Genomic DNA, 24370 nt, shown 5'->3' with positions numbered 1-24370 from the left:
CGTTGTTGTGTATACTTTGGAGAGCAATTAGGTACTATCTAGTAAAATTAAAGATGCACTTGCCCTATGACCCAGAAGTTTCATTCTTAGGTAAATCTAGAGGAAGTCTAATACCTATGAAAAGGAGCTGTGTTCGGGAATATTCTCTACAGCATGTTTGTTTGTTTGTTTTTAAGTTCTTAGTTTATTAATCCTCTCATGAAAAATTTGCACAATCACCAGATAGTTCCTGCAGCATCTTTACTCCTTCTGTTGTCCAATCTCCAGCTCACTTCTTTTTGCCAGCACCAACATTAGCTTTCGCAGTTCCCCTGACTTTCTTCATTCGGTTCTTGCATTCCTTTCACTGTTTTCTTGACGTCTTTTTCTTCTCATACAGGCCATGTCTTGCAAGTCTATGTTTGGGTTCATTTTTCTTTGCATAATCCAAGGAATCATAAATCATGCCAAAGCCAGTTGTCTTGCCACCTCCAAAATGGGTTCTGAATCCAAATACAAAGATGACATCTGGTGTGGTCTTGTACATTTTGGCTAGTTTTTCCCGGATTTCTGTCTTAGGTACTGTTGCCTTTCCGGGGTGAAGAACATCGATGACCATCTGTTTCCGCTGAAGTAGTCGGTTGGTCATGAACTTCCTGGTCTGGATAGTTACTGTGTCATTCATGATGGCGGTCGAGCTTTAGGCAGCCAGGGAGGAAAAGAGCACAGCATGGTTTTTAAGAGTTAGAAAGCGGGGCGCCTGGGTGGCGCGGTCGGTTAAGCGTCCGACTTCAGCCAGGTCACGATCTCGCGGTCCGTGAGTTCGAGCCCCGCGTCGGGCTCTGGGCTGATGGCTCGGAGCCTGGAGCCTGTTTCCGATTCTGTGTCTCCCTCTCTCTCTGCCCCTCCCCCGTTCATGCTCTGTCTCTCTCTGTCCCAAAAATAAATAAAAAACGTTGAAAAAAAAAATTAAAAAAAAAAAAGAGTTAGAAAGCAACCCAAACTTCTGTCAACCAGAAGACCAGTTAAAGAGTTTGATATGTACATATAATAGAATACTATGCATTGCAGTGAGAAGATGAATGGATGTGCTAGTGAAATATAATATTAAGTGGAAGTAATGTTGAATGCAAAAGCAAATTATGGAAGGATGTCATTCATATTGAATTTAATATCATACAAAATAATCTTTTACTTACAAATATTTACATGTATAACTAAGTATAAAAACATGTTTGGTGGGGTGCCTGGGTGGCTCAGTAGGTTAAGTGTCCCACTCTTGATTTCCACTTTGATCATGATCTCATGGTTTCTGGGATTGAGACCCGTGTTGGGCTCTGTGCTGACAGCGTAGAGCCTGCTTGGGATATTCTCATTCTCATTCTCTCTCTCTCTCTCTCTCTCTCTCTCCCCCCCTGCCCCACTCATGCTCTCTCTTACTCTCAAAATAAATAAATAAACATTAAAAAAAACCCCACATGTTTGGAATAACCAGTAAATTCAGAAAAGTGTCTCCCTCCAGGGAAGTCAGACAGGAAGACCAGGGAGGGGTAAGAAGGGGCTCCATTTATATGTGGAATATTTTCTCTCTTACACTGAGTAATGGCTACACGAATGTTTATTACTATCTATATCTTTAGATAGCTAAAATATTTTTTAATTAAAAGGGTTAATTTTTTAAAATGGGCACAGACTCCTACCCTGTCTCCTCTGCCTGATGGCAAATAGACACGCTGAAAAGAGAATAGGAGGGTGCTTCCTGTTTGCTCCAGGTTCTTCTGGGAAATTTTACGTAGATGTGATCATCTTCAAAGGGGCTGTTCTCCGGACATCTACCCCGGGTCCTGTGGTAATCCCTGGTTTTGAGTTACAGATCATGACCTATTTTTTTTTTTTTCTGATATGTGGCTTTGTTGGGATCATATTTTGATATATTAGTAAAATGCAAAATGGGGTCATGCTAATAGAAACCAAACATCAACTCTCTGGCTGATTTTCCATATAGAAAATCGCTAGAGCCTTCTCTCATCCCACCCCTTCCTCGAGAGTTCCTGGGATTTCTTACATGTGCTGGCAAGTGGCCACAACTGTCATCCTGACATCCTTGTGATAAGGACATGGGACCAACAGTCTCTAGTATTTCTCATTGCCCCAGGGTGAAAGGATCTGTCTCTCCCATCATAGCTGCCTGGTTTCGGTGAAATTTGCCATCCCTCTGATTTTGGTTAAATACAGCCACTGCTCTGTTCCTCTTGCAAACATCCTTCCCCAAAGTGGGAAAGTGCCCACCGCCAGGAATTGCTTCCCTTTCTTTTACTGGACAATGAAGCCACACTGGCCTCTTCTCTGGGTGCTTTTTGAAACCCAGTTGATTCAGCTCTTTTATGTGCCTTGCTCTTTGTTCCAGCCCCCTCTCCCTTGGAATCTGGTCCGAGCCCAATCCAAGTGACACAGACTGTGTTGGCCTTGAGTGCCCTGTCCTGTATTGTGCAGCCCTCTGTCCTTGACCAGGTTCATGAACCTCGGTGCTCAGTTCTGCAACAGTGAGCTCCTCATCTGGCTGCTATGGTGCTTGCTATGGACCTAAGGCTGGGGATGGCTTTCTTCCCTGCCTCTTGTTTATTTATACATCGTATAATTCACCTTAATTAAAAGGAAGAAAATCACACAAAATTGGGACTCTTGGGAGCAAGTCCTGGGTAGATGGTGGCTCTGAGAATGTACATGGGAGTCTGTATCAGTTGGGCTCTGGGCAGGAAACAGTTGGCACTCCCAAATTGGTTTAATTGATATGAATGTAATGAGAGGACTATCTTTAGAGAGAGAAGGTCCTAGAGGAGATGATGAGACACCCAGGGATGAGCAACAGCAGGAAGATGTTAACAGTCCTGTGCCTGACGGGGCCAGGGGGAGAAATGTGTTATCAGAGCCCTGTGCCAGCTGAAGCTCAAGGGTTAGGTCCCCTTGACAGTTGTGGCCCTAGAGGAGTACCACCACTGACAGCAGAAAGGGAATACTGGAATAAGCACCCAAGGTCTCTCTCCTTCCACCCTCCAGTCCCCTGCAGTTGCTGTCCGTGGGCCAAATCCCACTGAGCACTGAAGCCCAGGAATCTGGGTGATGCATTCTGGAGAGGTGGGCCCCCTGGGCAGGAGCATGGCAGAGAAGGACAGGGAGTGGAGGTCAAGGGGAAAACCGAGAAGAGACAGAGCCTTGGATGTGTCGTGGGTATTCTTGTGTAACTAGACAGACCAGGAATGATGGGGAGTCCCCTGTGATCCAAGCTTTGGGGCAGTTTGGGCTGTTTTTGGACTGGTCGACTCCAGGAGGCTTATGTGGGTAAGCCAGGAAAGGGGTCTGGAAGGAAAGGAACTGATATTTGTGGTTATGGATCAGGTATTTTATTCTGTGCTGTAAAAAGGATGATGTTTTGAATGAGGCTTGAGGATTGGCTATTTATCATGTTCTGAATACTTTCCAGTCCAGAGAATGGAAGATGTGATTGAGCTTGGTGGTCTCAGGTGGCAGGCTGGGGACTTGAGACCTGGTGTGGACCCAATCCATACGACACACGATACTGGTCTTAAGCACCCTGACGGATACGCATGTGGAACTGGGGATGCACTTAGCTGGAGCTAACCATCCCAGAGTTTGCCTCTTGGTTCCGCCTCTACCTGCGCCATTCATTACCCTCACCCTCAGACTCACTTGAGTACATCTTACCTCCCATGAAGTCCGTGATAAATGTCAGAGAGGCAGCTTTGACTGGGTGGCCCAGCATGGTGGAGACATGGTCTCAAAATTCTGTGGCAAAGTACAGAGAAAGGAGAAAAGAACATATCCGAGCCCATGGGGGTACAGGGCCTGCCCTTGAGAATTCCCAGTCCGGTCTGTCAATCAGGATGTACGCACCCAATTCACAGGGACACCTGCAGAAGTATCATGCAGAAGTTCGCAGTATATAAACAAAATGTGTACTTGGCAAAGGAAGGTGGAGGAACTGGAGTCACTGAAGTTGGTGGGCTTTGGGGGTCGAGAGTCTCTGTTCTGTCAGGTAGTAGCTGAGTGACTCCAGATAAACATTTGATATCTCTTGAGAGGCTTTAGGTTTTTCATCTGCAAAGTAGGCAAACTAAAGGTGTTTTTCTCACTAGGCAATTGTGACAGTTGCATGGGAGCATCCATGTGAAATACGGTGCCTGGTGTGTAATAAATGCTCAATAAATGCTGGCTGTCTCAACATCATTTATTATTATTATTATTATTATTATTATTATTCCTGGAGGCAAGTGCTAATCCCTGCTTGGAAAGAGGAATGAGTACTCAAAATTCTAAAAGACTTGTCCTCTCCTTGAGTCTTTTAGTTTATCTATTTCATTGCCCTTTTCCAACCAACTCCACAGGCCTCAATTCTTTGATGAGCACTTATGTCCCATGGAGGGTGAACGCCAAGGCCACTGCGGGGCTGACCATCTACTTGGTCCCCTCCAGGTGGGGAATCATGAAATGTTCAGAAGGAAGGAAATCAGAAGAAGTCAGGTAGTCTAGCATTTCCCAAACTGCATTTGACAAAACACCAGATTCTCACACAGTGGCCCTAGGGAGAGAAGTTCTGTGATTCAAGAAATGCAAGCAGTGTTCCTGCGTTGTCCCTGCCCTCGCCCACACAGGGCCATGCATTCAGAGAAGCAGTGCAGCCAGAAGACAGGTTTCCCATTGTTTAAACTAGTAGTCTCTCAATTTATTTATCTGGAGAAGGCTTTTTCCCTGGGATACCCCATAGAACCGGTGTTTTGAAGCGTGTATCAGTTAGAATTTGTGTTCGACTACATGGGATAGAAAGCTGACTTAAGTGGCTCCATCAAGTAGGGTTCTTATTTTTCTTATACGAGTCCAGCATAGTCCAGAGTTGGCAGAGTGGCACCACAGTGTCATCACAGACCCAGGCTCCCTCTATCTCTCTACATCAGCCTTCTTTCGAATGAGACTTTTGTCTTTGTGCTCGTTGCCTCATGGTTACGAGATGGCTGCCTTGCTTCTAGCTTCACATCTGCATTCCAGGCAGGAAGAAAGAGAAAGACAAGGTACAAAAAGTGCATGCGAGCGAATGCCAAGCTCTCTTTAACAGGCTTTTCTGAAAGCTCCCTCCAGAAACTGGCCAAAACTCTGTGAAGTAGTGACCTCAAGCTGCAGTGGAGTCTGGGGGGAGCTGAACAATTTTTAATTGGGAATGCTGCTGCCTAAAAAAAAAGCAGGGACCTACTAGTATGGGAGAAGGCGAGAAGAGGTATTAGGTGGGAAGTTCACATTGTGTGCTGCATTGGTCACACCTTTGCTCTCTCTTCCGCAGGATGATTCTTAAAAGCATCCCAAGCAAAAGAAAATAAAACCAGCCAACCAAATCAACCTTTGCAATCAATAGAAAATATGACTTCTAAGCAGCAAGGCCCTTGGGCTCACAGACCCTATATAGAAGATGCTGTTGGTGTCCTTCACAGGTATCCCAGCTGCTGTGGGAGCTCAGCTAATGGTTTGCACCTATGTGGGCTGCCCTTGACTTACCGAACCCCTTTGTGCAGTGGTTCCTACAAGAGGAGTTACACCCTGCTTGCCCTGCCCTTCCCCCGAATTCTGTGGCCAGTGACTACCAGGGAGAAAGGTACAAAAGCCCCATGCCCTTGCCCCCAAGTGGGGGGCAATGTGGCAGTGGGGTTCCCCTGCAGAGCTCCCCATAGGACAGAGATGAAGCTAGATCTCTCCAAAAACCACATTCGTGCCAGGTCATTCCTCTGCCCTCTTCTCTTTTCCTCCTTCCATTCCTGGTTTCTTCAATATATGACATACATTACAAGTCTGTCTCAGGCCCTGCTTTTAGGAAACCCTACGCAAGGTGTCCTGGGTCAAGCAGGGTGCTCTTTACTTCCTTCTAAGCAATTCCACCTAACACCCTTTCCCTCAGTCCTGTTTGTGGCTTTGACTTAGTCTTGGGGTTGTGGGGACAGCTCCGTGTTCTACTCTGGTGTTGGCTGTTGGATAACTTTCTTCCAAGCCCTGTCGGATATATTTGGGGAGGCCTCAGTGCAAGACACTTAGCAAGGGGGAGTCTAATACTACATCTTCCCAAGACAGATCGTCTTAGAAACATTGATTTGTGTTCTTGAGCCCATGAACTGTTGGAAGGGACTTGTGTGTGTGTGTGTGTGTGTGTGATTTTCCATCTTGTGGCAATGGCAGCCGGGTATTTATAGCTGGATCTACGGGCCATTCTCACGTGGCTAAAGAAAATTAAAACCTCATGTGGATTTTGTTTTGTTTTCCCCCTCTGCCTTTGCCATTGCAGACTCTCCAGTTCTTAAACCCTTGTTGTTGTAACTAGACCCGCACTGAGCATCGCTCTGATGGTGAGGTTATGTAAATTTACTATTTCAGGCAAAAATGCCTGTTCTCCAGTCAGTCAGGCCACAGGGTCCGAGGGGGGTTCTTTTGGGGAGAACTAGTGGGGACACTAAATGGCAGCCCTACCCATCACCGCTCTCTCTAGAAAGTCTCCCCAGATTAACCCTGTGGAATGTGGATTCCTTAGATCACCTCATGATCCCTCTGCATATATGAGTTCCTTTGAAAGAAAATTATTTTCTTTCCCCCTTGTTTTTCTGTATTCTTAAGTCTTTTATGTCTGTGTTTTGCCTTCTCAGTTAGACCGAGAACACCCTGGGGGCCTGGTCTGTTTGCCCAGGTTACTGGAGCTCTTGGCAGGGGGTGTGTGGGGAGGTGAGGGTAGGGGGGCAGGAACCCGGGCCACTGTGTTCTTCAGGACGCCTTAAGAACTCATGGAGTTCTCTAGACAGCAAGGTTGGGGTGGTTTGCCCAGTCTTTACTGAGGGGCCAGCGTGCTTCCTGACTGCTTCAAGTTGAGGAGACAAGGGTCCCAGGCCTCCTGTGGACCCTCTACCATTTTATTCTGGTGATCTAGAACACACACATTCACACAGCTAGGGTGTGGAGTAGGGTGGCATGGCCCAAACCTGCCACAACACATGAAGACTCCTGAGGAGCGTGTGAAGGAAGGAACTTAAGTTTAGCTGCCATTATTCCAGGGAGCTATGCCTTCTCACTGCCTGGCCATCCCCAGGGAAGCCAGCCCACTACACAAAGAGCTTTATGAACGTCTACTCTTTAAACTCATAAAATGATACCTACCATTTACTGAAGGCCCACTGTATGGGCCAGGCACTGGGCTCAGCACTCGCACACTTCAGCACAACCCTGTCTCACGGTAGACCTGCAAAGTGGCTGTTACCACATTTTACGGAAGAGAAAAACCAAGGTTCTGAGAGTTTAGGCGCCTTGCCTGAAGTCACATAGCTAGTCAAAAGCACAGAGGGTATTCCAAATAAGGTGTGCCTGAACCTAAGACCCAGGCTGTCTGTACTGCGTCCCGATAGATCGCAATCACCCCCCCTCTGTGATGAACTGAACAACCAACTACCTGACTTCCATTGTGGTATAGCTCATTGTGTTATAGAAATACTGTTCTGTGTCCCGCACGGCCAGCTTGTCTGTGTCAGCCTTCTAGTCACAGAATAGAAGGTGACTTCTGATTTGGGTGTCAGTGGGTAGCTTCGGGAGTGGCTGCAGCATGGATACTGTGGTCCTGTATCTCAGTCGCGCATCCTCCTCTCAGCTGCGAACACACCCACACCCTCTTTCCCTGCCTCACTGCTTCCCCCCATGCCTGTGAGTTCTAGAGGGTTTCCAAACCTAGGGTAGAGCCAGCAATTCATTAGTCTTTGTCCGGATTCCAAGAATCCCAAATATACAAGAATTCCTCATTGAGAAGTCCAGCATTCTTGGGGAAAGTGTGTGTCACCAAGAGAGAGCAAGACTCCTCACATTGAGAAATGGGATCCTAGTCCAGTCCGGGGAAGTAAGTTTGGGTTTCAGAGCCAGATGGAAGCTGGTTGGCTGTGACACCCCCCTCCCAGCTCCCTACCTCCGCCCCCCACAAGCCACAACTGAGGGACTTGCCTTCCTGGTTCATCTGAGGGCACTAACTGGATGACATTTTCCTCCAGATACAGAAGGAACGCAGAGGCAGATGGGGGTGTGTGAGTATGTGAATGTGTGTGTGCACACAAGTGTGTGTGCGTGCACGTGTATATCCAGTTCTCCTCACCTGCAGGTTTCTTCCTGTGTTGTTCCTCACGGGATAAACCACTTGCTTCATGAAGAACCTTCTAGTGAGCTTGTTGGGGCTGGGAGTGGATCCCAGGACAGGGAATGGCAGGCAGTAAGTCCACTACTCTTCCACGGGAGGAAACATCTCCTTCCACTTTGGGAAAGCTCCATTGACCAGAGGTTCTTGGGCCACTGCGTAGGAAATCTGCTCAAGAATATTGAGCAAGAACCCTCTCAAGTGCAAATTGACAGGTAGAAATAGAAGATGAGAGCCAAGAGGCAGCATGTGAGCAGAGGGGACAGAATAGCTGTGGAGTGAGTTATAATTAAGAAAAATTTTGGAAGGATATGAAGGTAAAAAACAAAGCACCTTTCCCTCCTTGATTATAAAAGCAATGCAGGTTCATTACAGAAAATGTAGAAAATACGTAAAGCAGGAAAACAAAAATAAAATTAGCCTCTAAATCCATCACTAGAAGGCTGAAAACCTTCTGGAAATGTCTGCCCCTCCACCCTTGTCCCCCAGTTTCCCACCTTGTCACAAACCACACTTGGGGAACTTGCCTTCTAGTTGAGTTAGCATTTTGGTAATTCACATGTCAGTCTTTCCTCTCTGCGTACAGCTTCAAGGCAAAGTTGAGTCCATATTGTGTGTGCGGACGTTAGGCAGTTTGGTATTTTTATTTCGTCCCCTTTCCTTAGTGTTACCAACTTTGTAAATGAAAGAAGTGTTGAGCGAGGCGTTAGACACAGTTTGATAGCAAGCTCAGAAGATGGGGAAGGGCCCTGAAACACCAGATGGTGCTCACTGGGATGGGAGATCTTTTAAACAACAGACGGTGAGGGGGCTCCGAAGTTCAACCTCCCAGCTCCTGCAGGAGCAATGAGCAGCCCAGAGCACGTCTACCTTTGACTGTGGCTGGATTCCCTGGCCGCTGATAGAGCTCTAATTGAGGTTTGGTGTAGAGCAAACACTGTAACAAGCATGTTACGTACAATCGGTGTTTGCGACTCTGAATTTTAGGTGATTAGTTGCTCTGTTTTACAGATTTGGAAACTAAGGCTTAGAATGGTTAAGAACCTTAAGGAGTGTCCATACCACACAGCGTTACAGCTAGAATTTGAACTTGTTCATCTTTCTTCTAACCCCTGTTCTGCACGGCTTCCCATTCCATGAAAGAGGGTGTCTGCTGGTTACAATTTGCTGCTCAGACTTAATGGATGGACTCACCAAACAACAAAGGGGGCACCCTCCCAGCAGTTATGGGGAACACAGGTAATTGAAATTGATCGAGTTTGCCCTAGGGAGGGACTTCAAATGCTTGAGCCCTGCTATCTGGAGTGCTTATCAAATCAATAATCCTACTGTTCCTTCTTCTGTCTTCTTGGCTCTTCCTCCAGGAAGTCTTACAGGTTGAAATCTAGTTGACACTCACTCTTCCCTTCCCGCCATTCTCTTCAGTATCAGCCTTCTCCAATTCACAGCTACATTGTGACCAGGCGCCGCTTTGTCTTTGAGATGCAGCCTCAATTAGCCAAATCCAGCCTCCGCAAGTGGAGGAAGCCCCATATCCTTCCAAGGGAACAGAGGTTCTCAAGGAGGGGTCCTTGGGCCAGCAGAATCAGCATCACCTGGAACTTGTTAGGAATGCAAATCCTTGGGCCCGGCCCCAGACCCGCTAAATCAAACTCTGGGAGGTGTAGCACAGCTGTTGGTGTTTTATCAAGATTGCCAGATGATCCTGGCCACACTCAAGTCTGAGAACCGCTGGTCTAGAGATTCCAAAGTGAGAGGTCGTGGCTCATACATTTCCTGTCACCTCCAGTTCTGAGTCCCTATTCCCATCTAATTAGTTCCGATTATTAGCTACTGTGGGTCACAAGCAGAGCACCCCAGAAGTGAAGAACACGGAGTCTGGAGCCAGACCACTTGCTTCTGAGTTCCGTCTCTACTGCTGTTTCGTCGTGCATCTCTGAGTGAGTGGCTTAAATTCCCTGTGCCTCAGACTTCTTACCCCTAATGTGGGGTAACAGCAGTGTCCCCCATTGGGCAGCTGTGGGCATCTGGTGAGACTGCATGTCACGTACTCCCAACACTGCCTGGCACATAGTAGTCCTGAAGCAGATGTTAACTAGACCAACGGCATTCACATCACAACACAAACAATCTGAAATTGAAGATTGGACAGCCCTTGTTCTGAAAGAGGTTGATTGGCCAGAAGTCCTGCTGTTTGACCTTCCTTCTCTCTTCCCTCTTGGTGCTCACAGCAACTCACCCTGTCTGTGATGCTGACTAGTTCAGCTGTCTTTATTCTCTAGCCTCACCCCTAATCTTTGCTCCTTATCTCACTTTGCAGATCTCAGGACAACTTCTAAATAATGGAGCTGCTACTCCAGGAGAGTAGCAGAGGAGGGGAGAGATAGTGTGGAAGTTACTTCCCTACCAATGTGCACTGTGCTACCTTCCAGATTGCTTCTGTGGTACAGTCAATTTTGGTTTATATATGTATATGAATGTAGATATGGATATGAATATGTATATGTATATCGTCTTTTCCCCACATTGGAGTATTTCACTCTGGAGCATTTCTTTCTCTCTTTGTTCTAAACCTTCACGCCTTAATAACTAGGGACTTGGTCTGGGTCAGGGTTTGTTAACCTTCATATTAGCCTGAATCATTCTTTGTTGGGGGTGGGGGGCTGTCCTGGGCGTTATAGGATATTGAGCAGCACACCTGGTCTCCACCCATTTGATGCCAGTAGTATTGCCTGGTCGTGACAACCAAAAAGCTCTCTGGACATTGCCAAATGTCCCTGTAAACTGTCCCAGTGGAGAGCCCCTGGAATAAGTTAAATTCTTCCTATACTAGTTTAAGTTTGTTATATCTTATTGTGTCCTAGAATTTATCTCTGTAGTGTATTTAAGGTTAGGAAACTGGGTTTATTCATTGAGAAGAAAGATGCAGGGTCCCAGGAGCCTCTAGGTCACCCTTGATTCCTAAGGAGAATCACCAGCACTCTGTCATGGCATTTCCTCAAAGGTTCCACACTTAACCCACCTGCATTGAGCCAAGGACATCCCGCTCCCTTCTAATACCTTCTCTAATGCACTTGACTCTCCCCGTACAGCAGGAAACCTCACAGGAACCAGGGGATGGCCTTTGGGTTTTGGCTTATAAATACTCATGGTCTCATTTTTCTTACTGAGAAAATATTTTTTTTTTTTTTTTTAAATCGTGTTTAACATTCTTGTTGCCGTAGTGGAAACTTTTGTTCCTTGGAGAATTTCCCATTCCAGGCCCAGGGTCAGATTCCTCAGCGGAACTCTGAACATTTTCTAGGGAAGTTTCTTTCACCAGTGAGATTGTACCTTTGATGCGTTTATACAACTGTGTTTGGATTGTGTGGTAAGACGTCCCAGGATCCCAAGATAGACTAAAGGAAGCAGGGGAGGAGCCATGTGTTCTGGGACTCAGTGGCCAGCCAGGATCAAAATCCTTTTATGGTTCCATTACTTTTTCAGATTTCTTTCCTCACACACCAGAACCTCAGATCTAAGACAAACAGCCAGTGCTTCAGTCAGTATAAGTTAAATTATGCTGTGGTAACACATAGTTCCCAAGTTTCAGCGACTTAAAACAAGGGAGGTTTATTTCTTACTCATGCTACTGTTTGTTGTGGGTTAATGCAGACCTCTACTCATTATAGTCACTCAGGAACCCAGGCTGGCAGAACAGGCACCTCATTAAATGTTGATGATCGCAGTGCTGACCAGAAAGGGGGTTGTGTCTAGAGCAATTCAATGTTCTAGACCACTAATTACACTTCTATTAGTCAGGGTTCTCCCGAGACAGAACCAACAGGATATATGTATGTATGTATGTATTATCGATCTATCTATCTATCATCTGTCTAGTTATCTATCTACCTACCTACTTATCCATCCTCTATCTTTCTACTTATCTATCTGCCTGCCTGTATACCTACCTACCTTCTTATCTATCTACCTACCTACCTACCTACCCACCTACCTACTTATTTATGTATCTATCCATCTATCTACTTACCTATCTACTTTGTCTATCTATCTATCCATCCATCTGTCCATCCATCCATCCATCCATCCATCCATCCAATCTAACCTATTTACCTATCTATCCACCTATCTACTTATCATCTATCTTTCTACTTACCATCTGTCTATCCATCTGTCTACTTATCTATCTACTTATCTGTTCTATCTACTTACCTATCTACCTGTCTATCTATTCTATCTACTTTATCTGTCTGTCTGTCTATCTAGATTTGTTTTAAGGAATTAGCTCATTTGGTTGTGGGACTGGCAAGTCCAAAATCTGCAGGGCAGCCCTGCAGGCTGGAGACCCAGGGAAGAGTAGATGTTGCAGCTCAAGTTCAAAGTCTGTCTGGAGGCAGAATTTCCTCTTCCTTGGGGATGCCAGTCTTTTCTTTAAGGCTTTCAAATGATTAGATGCATCCCACCCACATGATGGTGGGTAATCTGCTTTACCCCAAGTCTACTAATTTAAATGATTATCTTATCTAAAAAATACCCTCACAGTGAAATCAAGTTTGACCAAATATCTGATACCATGGTCTAACCAACTTGACACATAAAATTAACCATCACAACACTCAGCTTCTACTTGGAGCTCATGGGCCAGACTTAGACCTGTGGCTCCACTCAAGTACAAGTGGCCAGGAAGTACAATCTGTTTCGTGCCTGGAGTGAGGGGTGGGGACCAGTGGTGTTTGACTAAGTACCAATAGCTGTCACAACTGTAAACAGTGTTACCTGCAGATGAAATAAAGCATCATTCGTGGTATCCCTACTTCAATGCATTCTGCTAAGTCAATGCAGACATAGTTTTAGACTTAGACCCACATGCCCCCTTTGCTCATAAGTGAGGTTATGGAGATGGGTGGGTTAAGACATGGCCTGGTGTCCAGAGGTACTAAATTTTAAGATGGTTACTGAACACTTTCCTCTGTGTTTCCTTTATTAAGTGTTTTCTGTGTGTGCCGTTGCATCCAAGAATCATTTGTGTGGTGTGTGCTTGAAGAACATCCTGCAAAATAATTTGGCCTCTGTGGCTTCCTTTTAGTACGAAGTTGTGTTTTCCTTGGTTGGATCAGAAAGGGCTCAGATGTCAGCCCTCACTTTGCCACCATCTCTCTCTGTGCCTCTGACAAGTCCCTCCCCAGTCTGTGCCCGATTTTCCTGGCTGTCTGGAAGGTGGTTGGGCAAGGGGATCTCTAAGTTTCCTTCTGGCTTTAACATTCTGTGCACACCCTCTCCCAGGGATCCCAGTTGGTGGACTGGCTACCTGGCTGGGTACAGGAGGGCTGCATGACAGAGTTTTCTTCCATAAAACTGTCAAGATCATTCTTGGTTCTCACTTGAAGCTATGGCCTCATTAGTGCCCTGGCCATGCTGCATTCACTCACCTGGAGAGAATGCATGCTACACACCATCTGGGAAGCATCATCTCCAAGCCCATGGCCCTCTGGTGTCCCCCTGCCTGGCTGGTGGGGGAGCCTAGGACAAGGAGATGTTGGGATGGAGTACTGATAAGCTTGCAGAGGGCAGGGCCGGGAGATGGATACAGTCTGGCTGAGCTGAAAGTGAGGCTGAGGGGCCAGGCCAGCCCCTCAAGGCCATCCGGGCAAACCTAACCTCCAAAAGGCAGAGTGTCAAGGACCTCAAGCACTGCACGCTTCCTTCAGTGACCACATTTGACACTTCTAATACCCATCCCAACCAATTGTTTTGAAGCCAAATGAAATATGTTGGAGGAAGCACCTGGGAAACTGTACATGCCCTTCAAACAAACTAATTATTATTATCAGGTACTGCCTTATTCCACAGATATTTTAGAGCTAGGTTCTAGGGAAAGAAAAGTGAACAAAGACACTAACTTAGTTGAATACAGCGTGGTGCCAGCTCTAATAGCATGTTCCGCAGGAGTAAAGCTTGTGAGAGCTCAGAGAAAGATGCAGTCAGTTCTGCTTGTGGGGGTGGGAGGCTCCATAGGAGCGGTGACAAGTGAGCTGGGTCTTGAAGGGTGTCAAAGACTTTATGGGAAAATGAAAAGGAAGTGCTAATCAGAAGGCATTGCATGAGCAAGTCTCAGAGTACTGGATAGGCTTCGGGAAAGCCCTAGAATTCTGGCCTGGCTGCTGGGTGGGGTGGGTGGGACAAAGTGAGGGGAAGCTGAAGAGGGGTGGGGGGGGTGGTGATCAAATGAGGAAAGGTCTGGAGTAACATGTGAGGTGTTGGTTCTTAACTGAGTTTTGTAAATTACCAGGTTTGAAGAAAAAAACCCACTTTTTATTTTTAGTTTTGGCTGAAAGAAAAAGCTATTGCTTTATTTATATCAAAAACCAGCCTATAGATTTGTAATGGGCAAAACTGAACTTCGATTTACTCACGGCATTGCTGCACCATCCTGTTAATTTTGCTGTTCTCCCTTCTTCTAGAGTCCATGTAGAATACTTAAGTCATCCTGCTCTGTAGAGTCTTGGTCATTTGAAATATTTGAGCAGGAGGTAGGAGGTGGAATCTTTGTTTTCTGTTTATAAAAGGGATATTGCAGAAAGTGTGGAAAATAAAGAAACCCATAAAGGCAAGAACAAGCACAGTGATACCACCCTCCAGACAAATTTGAGGTTACTGTTTGGGTAATTCCTTCCAGGGAGCATTTAGAAGGCAGACACCTTGTCTTTCATGATGCCTTTTCTGTGGCATGAACCTGACTCTGGCAGGTGCTCCACCTGCAATTGATTGTTGTAGTGGTGCTCCCATAGTTCCTTCTAGAGAAAGCTTGGTGATTGAGTGCTGGTAGAACCACTTAAGTTCAAAGCCTGATGTTTCCATTCATTACCTGTGAGACCTCAGTGACTTAGTCTCTCTAGGTCCCGGTTTCCTCCGGGAAATGGGAGGAATGTAAATGGGAACGATATGTAAATGTAAATGGGACCGATAACAATACCTACATCCTAAAGTTTGGGGACCAGAGTTCCTTTGGGCAAAGCACTTAGGCAAATGCCTTGCACATAGTGACTATTATTTGTTATTGGTTATTACACTGTTCTATGGGTGAGTTCAGCCCTGAGGGAGGACCTTTTTGGGGGAAGCCTTACCCTGGAGAAGGGTCTTTCTGCCTCGGTGTCCCACACATGAGAGGGGACAAACCTGTCAAGTCATCAGGATTATGCAGACACCAAGCCAGGATCCTGGTGCTTGTTCACAGCTTTTCCCTGGAGAAAGCTGGCTGGTCCTTGCTCACTCCTTCCTGTCTAGCTTTTCCCTACAGGCTCTCAGGGGCAGGCTGTCCCTTTAAGAAAGGCAGCCACAAAGTGTGGGGCCCTGCCTCCCCTGCTGGGTGCCTTGCTGGGCTGCAGCTGGGACCCTCCTGGGTTGGATTTGAGTGCTGGACCCTCTGGAGGAGGGAGACTGCTTTGAATCAAGTGCACATCCCCCAGGAATCCATGCCGGAGAAAGGACTCTCTGTCATCAGCCCCCCATTGTGGCCCCTGCCTCCCACCCCCCAGCCCTGGCTCTGGGACATACAAGAATCATTCTTAAGGACTGAGCTCAGGATCCCTAAAAAGAAAGTTGGAAAAATAGCTGGATAAACTTGGTAAGTGAAAGAAACCCACGTTTCATCCTCCTCGTCTTTGCGGACTGCTGATTTGGGGTTGAGTTTGGTGATTGTTGCCGGATGGAATCTGATGGGCAAATGTGGGAAGGAGGAGGCAGAAGTGGGGCTGGGATTCCCGGTGGGTAGTGAGTCTTGGATGGGGGATGGCCTCCAGCCTCTCCTCCCACTGTTTGCCACCCTTGAGGTGAGGAACTGAGGGTTGACATCTAGAAGTATCTGGAGCCTGGTCCGGAGAGGGGTGGGTTGGGGTAGTGAAGATCAGGAAGGGGCTGATGTCAGACTTCTCTTTCATTTGGGGAAAACAAAGCGTGGCCAGCCAAGGCTGTATGCAAAGATGCCTGAGGCCAAATGGTACTTGCAGCCTGAGGGTGAATGGAGTGAGTGACCCTGGGATTCTATCTCAGCAGGAGACTCAGGCCAATTCCTCTTCCTCCTGGGCTGAGGGGACACACCAGGCCCTGGGCTTGTTCTCCAGGCCCCAAAGAGGTCTGTGTTGGCCCCTTGGACTGGGGCAGCTGTTGTGAGCAGCAGCAGGCAGTGCCGTAGTGGGAGGAGGCAGGTCTGCCAAGGGCAGGGAAGAATGGAGGCCTGTTGTTCTGGAGCCTGGGAACGCCACCCTGGGGGGAGGCTCACGCGGCCCTGAGCTTAGTGCAAGAAGGAATGTGAGGAGAGGTCTGTGCAGTGGGCAGAATGGGTCTGAACTGGCACCCCACCTCTGCAGAGCAAATGACGCCCCAGCCTCGGCATGGGCACAGGTGAGCTCCCTGGCCTTGAATATCAGGTGCAGTTTGGCAAACTGGGGTCTGTGCCCAAGGGTGGCCTCCCAGGGAAGAGGCAGGATATAGTAGCAGCCTCAGTCCCCACACTTCCCCGGGGCCATGAGTGAGTTCTGGATGCCAGAAGCTCTCTGCTGAAGTCTGCTCCAACGGCTCCTTCCTGCTCCCCGGCTTGTGCCAGGCTCTAACTGGGGGGTTATTGATACAAAAATGGAATGACGGAATTGGGAGCCTGTGAGGATCGGGAAAGATGTTTTAAATATGGGATTAAAGCCGCTTTTGAAAAGTAACAAAAACAGTTGCCATTTATTCTGTATCTTGAATGTGCCGATCACTGTGCCAAGGGCTTTATGGGGACCATCTTGTGTAGTTCTTGCTGTAATATTTTGAGTCGTGAACATAGGCATACCGCATTTTATTGCCCCTTGCAGATAATTGCATTTTTCTTTTTTAACAAATGGAAGGTTCGTGGCAATCCTGCGCAGAGCAGATCTATCAGTGCCATTTTCCCAGCAGCATTTGTTCACTTCGTGTCTCTGTGTCACGTTTGAAAAAATTACACATTTAATTGTCAACAATGCTTCAGACTTTTATGATTATGTTTGTCATGGTGATCTGCAGGCGGTTATTATGATTCCCTGAAAGCTCAGATGATGGGTGGCAGTTTTTAGCAATAAAATATTTTTTAATTAAGGTGTGTACATTGTTTTTTTAGACATAATGCTATGGTACATTTAATGGACTACAGTGTAGTGTAAACATAGCTTTCATAGGCACTGGGAAACCAAGAAACTCATTTGACTCGCTGTATTGTGGTATTTGCTTTGCTGCAGTGGTCTGGTACCCAACCTGCAATACTCTGAGGTATGCCTGTAATTTGGGAGATTTTTACAAATGAGGAAACCGAGGCTCAGAGAGGTGCAGGACCTTGCCTGAGGACACAGGGCTGTAAACTGTGGAACCAGGACTTGAACGTCTTGATTCGATTTAATTCATTCATTCACTCCATTCATTCATTCATTCATTCATTCATTCGTGTGTTTTGCTCAACCAAGTTGAGCTAATTGCCTCCTATTTGCCAATTCTTCTGGTGGGACATAAGACTGGGAAAGGTGCCGGCCAACATCACTGCACAGCCTGGGTCCTCAGCCCCTGCAGAGTCTTTCAGATGGGCCCAGAGACCCTTGACGGGAGAGTGTTGAGAACACTATTTGAGAAACTTCTTGTTCTTAAGAATGGTTCCCTTTTGTTTCCATTTGAATGATAACCTAAAAGCTGAATGCATTCATTCTGAATTGTCTGAATGGCTATCCCATAACCTACGACTGGCCTGAGAGTTTAGTCCTGAGTTTATGTTTCTGTGCAAGTTGGCACGAAGCGGTTTCCTCAAATGATAGTGTTTAACTTTTAATGCTTTGTTTCTGAAGCTGGGCTCTGCATGGTGAGCTTGGAAGGCCCAAAGTACCAAAGATGAAGAAAGGCTACATTGATCTAGAGTGAAAAGGAAGAGGTGCGGGGAGGGTGACCCAGGAGGAGATGGTTCAGCCATCCCCCTCTCTTCCGGGCAGAGTGAGCCAGACTCCGCCACAGGCAGAGCAGAGTAGGGGTGCCGATCTTCCAGCCCCCCCGATGTACAGGATCATTGAGGCCCCAGTGCAGAGACTCGGGATGTGCACGTCAGGAAAGAGCAAAGACCCTGAATTAGGAGCTGGGACCCCCACTTCCAACACAGTGTCTCTGACCCGAAGCTCAAGGATGCTCCTCTGTCAGCCTCTGCAGATGGGACAGGCGCCAAGGCTGAGAAGGGTGAGTGTGGCGCCTCCTGGGGCCACCGTGTGATCTCCCCTCACAGAGGGGTGTTCTCTGGTCTTTCCAGAATTTCAGACCTTTCCCAGGATCCAGCTGTTAGGTGAGAAAGCTGAAGCAGGGTCCCTGTGACTCAGGGCTTGCTACCCCGACAGCCCACAGGCACACGCCGCTGGCCTGGTGCCTTGGCTCCTGGACGGGGCTGGGTGACGAGCACACTCTGAGGATCACACGTCCCACCAGTGCAGGTAGCTGGGGACAAGAGACCCAGGGACCAGACCTCTTCTTCTTCCATTTCCTCTTCCTCCTGCTGCTGCTGAGGTTTGGGGTCTTGCCGTGAGGCAGCCTGCGGTCACACCTACTTTGGATGAGTGACGCCACTGTGTATCTTCCCTCTCTTGGACCCTGAGCAGCCATCCGTCTTCCTTTCTCTGGAACTCTCTGCCCTGTCATTCTTCTGCATTAGGAGTCGTCAAACATTTTCTGTGAAGGTGCTGAGAGCAAATATTTTGGCTTTGGGGGCCACATGGTCTCTGTTGCAATCACCTAAGCACCAAAGCAGCCTTGGACAATATATAAATGTGTGGGTGTGCCAAAGAAACCACAGTTACAAAAACTGGCAGTGGGCTAGATTAGGCCACCCCTGCCCCAGATGGAGTTCGTTCCTGCTGAAAAACATTTGCTGGTTCCCCATGGCCTGCCATATTCCCCCTGACATGATGGGCCTGCCCTGTTCTTCATCTCCAGGGGCATCTTCTGCAGAGTCCTTCTGGTGCCCCCAGAAGCCCCATTCTCTAGCCATCCTGCCCTGCCTGCCCTTCCTCAACATGCTCTCTCTTTATGCCTCCCAGCCTTTCCCCTTGGGTCGCCTCCGCCTCCCTCTACCTACCCCCTTCATGCATCCTATGTGATCCTTAGACTTTGACTCCTTGCGCGGATCAGGTGCTTCTCCTTGTGTCCGGCCATGACCTCCCACCCCCAGCCCTCTGCAATATGGGGAGTTGCCCTTCTCCTCTGTGACCCTGTTACTTTGTACTTGCCCTGCTATAGACCCTCCCTGTGCTACACTTTAGCAATTTGTTCCTGGCTTATCTCTTCAAGGGCAGGAATCGGTAGGACTTGGCTATCTTCACCAGTCCCAGCTCCGTGCCGGCCAGGCAGGCGGCAAGCACTCAGGACACAGCACTGGCGTAAACCCCGTGACCTCTCCTTTCTTCCCCCAGAGAGCCTCTGCCGCAGCAGGTGGCTTTTTTGGGGTTTAGCTGAGCCATTTTGGGAAATCAAGATCTCCTCATGAGTTGGACACTGAAGCCGCCTGTAGCTAAATCCGTCACTGGCCCTGAAATCCGATCCTGCTCGTTCCCTGTGCCCCACGATCGGGTGGCCCAGTTTGTTTTGACATCCTGTGCGGGGCATGAGGGGAGATGTGAGGGATCCAGATTTCAAAGCAAGAATTTTCTCCAGCAGCCGCTGAAGGCCAGGCTCCTGCCAGCGCCCGGGCTCCCGTGTTAGCATTTTCAGTTAATTAAGAAAACAAGCCCCAAATCCCTGACAGAGGTGGTTCTGCGGATTCAGGACAGAGGGTTCATGTCCGTATGCAGGAGAGGCCTCCCAGCTCCTGCAGGCAGGATGAGCTGGAAGAGAGGAACGCGTGAGCCAGAGAGGACCCGCTGAGGCCTTCTCAGCAAGAGAAGGTGCCACGGAAGGCGGGTCATGGGGAGCCAGCTCCAGGCAGGGCTCAGACGCACATTTCTCCTACCAGGGCATTTTCTGAGCGGTTGGACTATGGAGGCAGGCCAGCTGGGCGAGAGTAGGAGCGGAAGATACAAGAAACTGGGATTTGCCAGTCTTTTTCTCCAGAACCAGGTTATTCCACTGCCTGGCTGGTAGGGGGCAGTGGCGAGAGGGGGCCTGGGCATGGCTTCGGGTGGAGCCCAGGTGGCTGACCTGCCAAGGGGAAGTTCTGGTCAGGGATGCTGCTTACCCACGCAGAGCCTCGGTGTGAATTTAAAACGGGCGTTGTTCCTTAGGGGGGCTGTAGAAGCAGCCAGCTTTCCTCTCCCCTGTCCACACTGAGTGTGGCTTCAGCAGATGCTGGACCTACACCAACACCCAGCCCTGACATGGGTGTCATTTGGCATGTGGGGCTGGACTTGGGCCTCTGGGAGTTGCAGGAACATGGGTGCACATAGCGTTGGTGCCGAGTGTCCAGCTGGCACGTTCTCTGACAGGTGTGCGTGCCCCGCAGCCGGGGTGGGTCTGTGCACCCCTTTCATCTCACAGCCGAGCACCACATTCAGCAGTCACAGCCCATCTTGGGCAGAATGCGGTGAGAGAGAGACCTGGTCTTGCTCTACGGCCACTGAATGGTCCAGGGCAAGTTATTTCTCTTTGTGAACCTCCGGTTTCTACTGGGCTCACATTTTATGTGTGTCCCGAAGGCCCGAGTGTGTTGGCGAATATTGGAGGTGTATACCAGACCTGGCTCAAGGCACCTGGTTTCCTTCCTCCGTCAGACATGTGTCTTCGTCCAGCTTCTGCCTGCTGGCCAGGTGTCTGGTCAGCGGTGGGAGGAGGTGGTTGTAGGGCCAGCCCTCGGTATCTGGTTATAACTTAGCCAAATAACCAACAGTTGGTACACATGTTTTTTGACTTTTGAGAGCCTTCGTCTCGTGCCCTTGGGAGTTTCTGGGCTCCCTGCCTTCTGTAAGTCATGGCTTCGTAACTTACAAGACAGGCCCTGTTCTGTGACAAGTCGGACCACGTCGGAAAAGCAGGTGCCTCCAAAGGTGAGCATCTCAGTGGAGAGATGTCATTTGCGGGGTTGGGGGGAGTTTCAAATCTCTCCGTCTCTTTTTGCATTTCCAACAGAATCCTCAAGTTGTAGAGCTGACATGGCCAATAGCTCTTCCTTCCAGGAGGACATCCAGAAATACCACCCGATCCTCCTAAAATTCCCAAATCCCTGGACACCAGCGGGTTTGTTTGTTTGTTTTTGCCACGGCTGCTGATTTTTCTCACTGGGTCTCAGGAAAGAGCCTACTGATGGCAGGTAGATAGTGATTTTGTCCACACACTCAGTTTCTTAGACCTTCTACTTGGCAGATCAGAACCTTTCTGACTGACGGTTGGAAGCACCTTCTCTTTTTCAAACAGCATTTCTAAGTATTCTCCAGGCATCAGATGGAAAATCTGAGGCAAAGACCAGAAGTCGTGAATTTGTTTCTGGAGTATTAGGGAACATCATCCAAAAACAGAGGTGGTTTAGCCTGAGCCTTTGCAAAACTCACAATATTTAGGGAAATCTTCACTAATGAATCTTAGCTAAGAGTTTTTGGAGGTTTTGTTTTGTTTTAATTACATTTTTTGTAGTTGTCGTTTCTGTCAATACTGCCTTCAGGAGAAAGCACTTACGGGAAACCAAGAACGAAAGCAGGGTGTGTCTGCTGCTGTTCTCTCGCGGGAAAGGAGAGTTCTGTGCCGAGAATTTGGGGTTGGGGTTCTAGACATGGTCTGTCATCAGTTTGTCCTGGGGCAAGTGGCCTTGCTTCTTGAACCTCAGTTTTCTCCTCTGTAAAATGGTCACGATAAGGATAGCCAGCCCCCACTGTCGGTATCCTGTGCCTCCCAACAGCAGTGTGGGAGTCCCCTGTGGGGCATGTCAGAGGAAGTTGGAGCGGAGTTCGTTCACACACAGACAGCAGGAGTGACATCCCAAGATGGAAGGGTATGGCCATTCTGGAGCAGAGTGGGGTAATCTTCCCCAGAGTCCTATTTTTACATCTGAGCTTATGGAGTAGCACACGATCGCTCTGGGGAACAGTGGCCCCGCACCTTGGCTCTCTGCATGGGGGTCTGTCGAGACACCCCTGTGCCTGATGGGATGTGGGGGTTGGGAGGGCCCAACAGCCTCCGTCTCTGTGTGAAGTGTGCTTCCCCTTAACCTCCTTGGTCTGAAAATGGATTCTTTTGATGGACCGAAGGGAAACTTGGAAAATCCCAGTCAATTGCAGAATCCAAGGAGGGTGGTCCCCTTCATGACCAAGCTCTGAACCACATCTGAGCACCCCACCTCTCAACAGCCTACGTTTAAGCTCTTGCCCTCCCTCTGCCCGAAGAATGGTACCTGGGGAAAACCTAGTCCTCCTTCAAGACTCAGTTCAAGCACCACCACTTCTGTCATCTCTCTAGCCCCTCTTTCCCCCAGTTTCAGGGAGGTGAGATTCTCCCTCATTGATGGCCCCGAAGACCCACCCCTGATGTAGTATGTAGCACAGTGTTTGAAAACCACTGTTCTCCCTGTCTTTCACTAAACTATGAGCTTCCAGAATGCAGGGACTCAGACAAGACCCATTGTGCATTCCTAGATCCAGAGACCGGGTCTAGCACATAGTAGGCCCTCATTAAGTATTGTCCTAGTGAAAACTGAGGGGAACCTGGGCTCTCTGCAATCTCCCGCTGAGAAGGAAACAAGAGCGGCTGGTGTTTGGGCAGTTGGCCCAGGGGCCAGCTCCGTGGTAGTATCTGAACCGAGCGCTCTAATCGGTGCCTCCTGTGTGTATGCCTTCCGTGGCAGGGCTGGGGCACAGTGTGTGCATGGGCCAGCAGTGTGCCCACGGCTGGCTGTGGTAGCAGCACCGTGTTTCTCTGCAGAGACCCAGGTGTGGACATTGCTGCCAACCTCCTCTTCTTTCTGGCCTTTGTCCTCATTGGCATGCGATTCTCATCGCCGTGCCCAGGGCTTTTGGAAGGAGTGTGACCTTGTGGGGAAGCTGGTGGCACTTTGGGGGACAGACAGACCTCACTGTCTGTGCCTGGGAAAGACACCTGTGTTGGAGGCTGAGAAGATACCTTAGAGAGTTGTAACATGTGAGAAATTGGGCAAGAGAATTTTCGTGAATGCCAGTGAGATCAGAAGGGAGCATGTGCTCTTTGGGGTCAATAGTGACCTTCCCTTCGGGGAGTTTATATGCTCACTGGTATATTCACATGTGTCCGTCATTATTCTAAGTTCTGAGCATGCAGACTGACCATGTCCCTGCCCTTGGAGGGCTTACTTTCTTTCTTTTTTTATTTTTTTTATTTTTTTTATGTTTATTTATTTTTTTGAGAGAGAGAGACAGAGTGTGAGCGGGGGAGGGGCAGAGAGAGAGAGGTTAGACACAGAACCCGAAGTAGGCTCCAGGCTCCAAGCTGTCAGCACAGAGCCTGCTGCGGGGCTCAAACTCACGGACTGTGAGATCCTGACCTGAGCTGAAGTCAGACGTTTAACTGACTGAGCCACCCAGGTGCCCCCAAGGGCTTACTTTCTAATGAAAATCCCTGAAGACTGACACTATGGGAGTTAAGGCCACCGTCACCCTGGAGACAGCAATCTCCAGGTGAGGGATTTCTCCATTCTTCGGCGCCTGTGCTCTCCCCCAGATGTTGTATTGTCCACAGTGGTATCACCCTTCCCGGATTCCTGGCTCTGCCTCCTTCCCCAGCCTGTGTTACAGACCCCTCACCTATACGCCCACTGTGCCCTGTGCAGCAATTGCCCAGCACGCTGTCCCTCCCTGACCTTCTCACCAGTTTTCCCCTCTTCCCCGACTGAGAGTAGTTTTAATGAGTGTTTTATTCACCACCACATGCCTATGGCGTGCGGTGCCTGGCTCAGAGTGGAGGTTCTGTACATAACTGTGGAATGAATGAATCCACAGGACAGACACTGGGTCTCACTTACTCATCTTCGCCATCCATGCTAGGCTTGGGTGTCTGTCTGTTTTCATCTCTTTCTGGGTCAGTCGTCAGCGGGATGGATGCTAGGGGAAATTGCTGGAAAGCTGGGGAGTTGTGAGAAATTGGAGAAGGAGGAGGAAACCCCTGCTTGGAATCTGCTCTTGACTGTGTCCCCTCTGTGACTTGGCCGCAGGAGGCTCATTTGCCTTTGAACACATTCCTTCCCGC

General features: G+C 48.5%; 1 protein-coding gene across 1 annotated transcript; it reads right to left on the bottom strand.

The window, feature by feature from the left end:
• Nucleotides 1–228: 228 nt before the first annotated feature.
• Nucleotides 229–703, bottom strand: LOC125938276 (40S ribosomal protein S24-like). The gene has a single exon (XM_049653336.1). The coding sequence runs from the start codon at nucleotides 662–664 to the stop codon at nucleotides 344–346; it is 321 nt and encodes a 106-aa protein (XP_049509293.1). The 5' UTR covers nucleotides 665–703; the 3' UTR covers nucleotides 229–343.
• Between the last annotated feature and the right edge of the window lie 23667 nt (nucleotides 704–24370).

This window comes from Panthera uncia (assembly GCF_023721935.1).
Source record: "Panthera uncia isolate 11264 chromosome B2 unlocalized genomic scaffold, Puncia_PCG_1.0 HiC_scaffold_24, whole genome shotgun sequence".
Taxonomy (NCBI): Eukaryota; Metazoa; Chordata; class Mammalia; order Carnivora; family Felidae; genus Panthera; species Panthera uncia.
The sequence above is the reverse complement of the archived record's forward strand: the minus strand, read 5'-3'. Positions and strand labels throughout refer to the sequence as shown.

Excerpts from the sequence above, each read along its gene's own strand:
- LOC125938276 (XM_049653336.1), bottom strand. The coding sequence starts at position 664 with ATGAATGACACAGTAACTATCCAGACCAGGAAGTTCATGACCAACCGA.